At 57.3% G+C, this 3416-nt stretch overlaps 1 protein-coding gene across 1 annotated transcript; it reads right to left on the bottom strand.

The window, feature by feature from the left end:
* Positions 1-200: 200 nt before the first annotated feature.
* On the bottom strand, positions 201-2948 carry LOC123411692 (G-type lectin S-receptor-like serine/threonine-protein kinase At2g19130). The gene has a single exon (XM_045104653.1). It carries the CDS (start codon positions 2710-2712, stop codon positions 247-249), a length of 2466 nt encoding a protein of 821 aa, XP_044960588.1. The 5' UTR covers positions 2713-2948; the 3' UTR covers positions 201-246.
* Between the last annotated feature and the right edge of the window lie 468 nt (positions 2949-3416).

Below are 3416 nucleotides of genomic sequence, written 5' to 3'. Positions count from 1 at the left end.
ATGGGTTAATCCAATGAAAAAAAATCAAAGGCTACATCGATGGATCTACATCGTAATAATTCGGTCTTACCAGATGAACGGTTCGTAAAATCTAATTAATGTAGGAATTTTTTGGGAGTCTAGAATTAGTATAAGTATAGATATAGATATAGATATAGATATAGATATACATAGATATAGATAGTTATCATGTTCTAAAATCATTTTGGTTAATAGGAAGTGTACACTTTGCGCGTGCCGTGTGGATTACGTGAGTTTGACGAGGTTCTGCAGCGCCCGCGGCACCGGTGGTGTGTGGACATGGATAGTGCCCTCCAGCGCATGCACAACTTGCGCCATTGTCATGCGATGCGCCTCCTCGTCCTGGATGCACCAGCATGCCACCCTGCACGCCCGCTCCAGCTCCTCCGGCACCACGTCGTTGCGCAACCGCGGGTCGGCCACGGTGCCCACCTCCCCTTCCAAGACCTTCCCGGCGGCCCAGACGGGGAAGAAGGCTGACGACCCGCACCGCCCAGTCCCCGCCACATCGTCCACCTCGCTGCACCTCTCGGAGTTGCGCCGTCCCGAGATGAGCTCGAAGAGCACCATCCCGAAGCTGTACACGTCGGCCTTGGCACTAATGGGTTGCCCCGATATCCACTCCGGCGCGAGGTACCCGATGGTGCCCCGCATCGTCGTCAGTGCACGGCTGAAGTCCCTCCCCACCAGCTTCGCCATCCCGAAATCAGCTATCCTTGGGGACATGTCCTCGTCTAGCAATATATTCTCCGGCTTGATGTCGCAGTGTATGATGCACTCACGACAGCCGTGGTGCAGGTAGGCCAGCCCTCTCGCCACGCCGATCATGATGCAGTAGCGATCGCGCCAGCTCGGGCACGCGCCGGCGCGAAAGAGGTAGCGATCGAGGGAGCCTCTGGGCATGTATTCGTAGACGAGCATCTTCTCGTTCGACGACGAGCAAAAGCCGAGGAGCCGGACGAGGTTCACGTGCTGGATGAGCCCCAGCGTGCTCACCTCCGTCCGGAACTGCTTGTCGCCTTGCCGCCCAAGACTTTCGAGCTTCTTGACTGCCACTTGGACTTGGGTCGTGTTGCCTCCCTTTTGCTGCTTCAGGACGCCGCGGTACACGGAGCCGAAGCCGCCGCCGCCCAGCCGCTCCGAGAAGTTATTGGTGGCGGCCTGGAGCTCACCGTAGCTATACACGGTTAAGGAGGACCCCTTGTCCTTCTCGTTTGCCATGTGCACCAGTCGTCGCCTCCTCCGGGCAACGAGAATCCTCCAGGCCAGTATCACCGATGCGCACAGTGCAACAACACCTAGCAATGTCATGCCACGAACAAGCCATGATGATCTCCCCCCTTTCCTGCCTGAGCTGTGGAGGTCTCGCAATCCTATTGCCGAGAGCCGGAGATAAAGATCTGACGACCGGGAGACGCCGGAGTCCGCGTAGAGCTGCTGAAGGTTGCGGAGCTCTCCGTGCCAGACCGCGCACCTCCCGGCGGAGAAGGTATAGGCCTCGCAAGAGCAGCTGTTTTGGCAGGCGGACTCGCACTCTGCTTTGCTCTGGGCAGCGCCCACGGCGAGCAAGTCGCTGTCGTTGGGGAGCTTCACGTTGGGCAGCGTCAGGAATCCGTCCGTCGTGGAGCCGTTGTGCGGGCACCATAGCGGCACACTACGGCGGCACCCACCGCTCCAGTCGCTGAGCGTCCAGTCCCCCTCCGACGCCGGAGCGAACCCGGGTGGGCACCTGCACGACGGCTGGCTACTCAGGTCGCAGACGCCGAACGCGCCGCAGAGCGCGTACACGTCGCACTGCACGGTGGGCGCGGCCCAGAAAAGTTGCCAGTTCTGGCTCGCTGGCACCCAGGTGTACTGCTTCGTCTGGCCGGTGAGCTCGAGCACCAGGCGCGTGATGGTCGCGTTGTTGTAGAGCGCGTTACTGACGCGCCGGTATGTCGGCGTCTCCACGTACGTCTGGTTGAAGAGGATGTTCCTCGTCGCCTCCGGCATGGTCGCGAAGAATCGCCCCGTCCAAACGCCGCTCCGCCAGTACGTGCGTGACTGGTTCCACATGTAGAAGAACTCGCTAGTCCCGTTGGGATCCACCGTGTCGGTGAACATCCCCGGTGCAGGGTCTTGGGCACTCCGCCACGACGTCAGCACCTGGTACTCGCCGGTGAGCTTGTTCTCCCCGAGCCACGCGCCGGGAATCAGCGTGTCCGTCGGATGGTCGAAGCTCTGCCACAACACCTTGGAGGTGTTGCCGCCGTCAAGAAGGACCAGGTTGCCGTTGTCGCGGATCTCCGCCGTGTTGTTCGAGCCCGGTGTCGACGACGACGACGACAGGTTCGACGACCACACTGGGACCGGCGAGGCGGAGGCAGCGGTGGGGCCGACGAGCTCGAGGTTACCGTCCTCGGCAGAGACCCGGAGCTCGGCGGAGGCCACGCCAGACAATGGACTCGCCCGGTTGCCGACCCAGACGACGGTCTGGCCGGGGATGTTCTTGTACCAGATCCCGAGGTAGAACCTGCCGTCGGAGCTGCCAGCGGGGGTGAAAAGGCCGAGCTCGAACTTGCCCTGCGCCGAGACTAGCGTGTCGTTGTCCCGCAGCGGACGCCGCGCCGAGACCGTCGCCGGTGCACCCACTGCAGGGGCCAAGCACAAGCAGGCAAGGGCCATCAAAGTGGCCATGGTCATCAGTGACATGGTGAAGCCCTTCCGCCGTCTGACGGTGAATTCTCAGGCGGCGCAGTCGACGCTCAGTAGAAACTCGCATGGCAGGGTGGACAACGGAGACATACATGTAGCAAGAAAAACCATCCCGCGAGCTCAAGACAAGACAGATAGTTTCATTGCATGGCTGGTGTGTCGTTGAATTAGTCCGTGCCCTTCCTTTTCACCCTGGTAATGACGTTTGGCGTTCCTTTTCCACCATCCATGGAAGGGCGATTTGGTTTTGTTGACCATTTGAACAACAAGAATGAAAAAATGAATGTTGTTTTCCATGGCGTGACTCTGCTATCGTTGTCTTGGGAGAAAGTTGTTGTTTCCAAAGTCCATCCGAAAGGTCGAGAAGAATAGTGAATAAAATTCACCGATCGATAGTCATTGAAATTGACCGTCTCGCTCGTTGTAGTCATTGTATGAGTTCACTTTCATGGTCGACATGGCTCCTAGGCTTCGTCATAATTCTCCTATGGAGATGGCTAGCACAGTTGAATGAAACTGAATGTAATCACCATGATTGATTAGTGAAAGTTCCTTTTCTACAAACAAAAAAAATGGCTCCTAGGCTCAATTGTCATTCAGCTAAACTAGCACAATTGCCCGTGCATTTCATCTTTGAAAGTTTGTACGAAATCAATATTAACCATGCATTACTCTGTAAAATCTATGTGAATGGCCAATTG

The sequence above is a fragment of the Hordeum vulgare genome, chromosome 7H (genome assembly GCF_904849725.1).
Source record: "Hordeum vulgare subsp. vulgare chromosome 7H, MorexV3_pseudomolecules_assembly, whole genome shotgun sequence".
NCBI lineage: Eukaryota > Viridiplantae > Streptophyta > Magnoliopsida > Poales > Poaceae > Hordeum > Hordeum vulgare.
The sequence above is the reverse complement of the archived record's forward strand: the minus strand, read 5'-3'. Positions and strand labels throughout refer to the sequence as shown.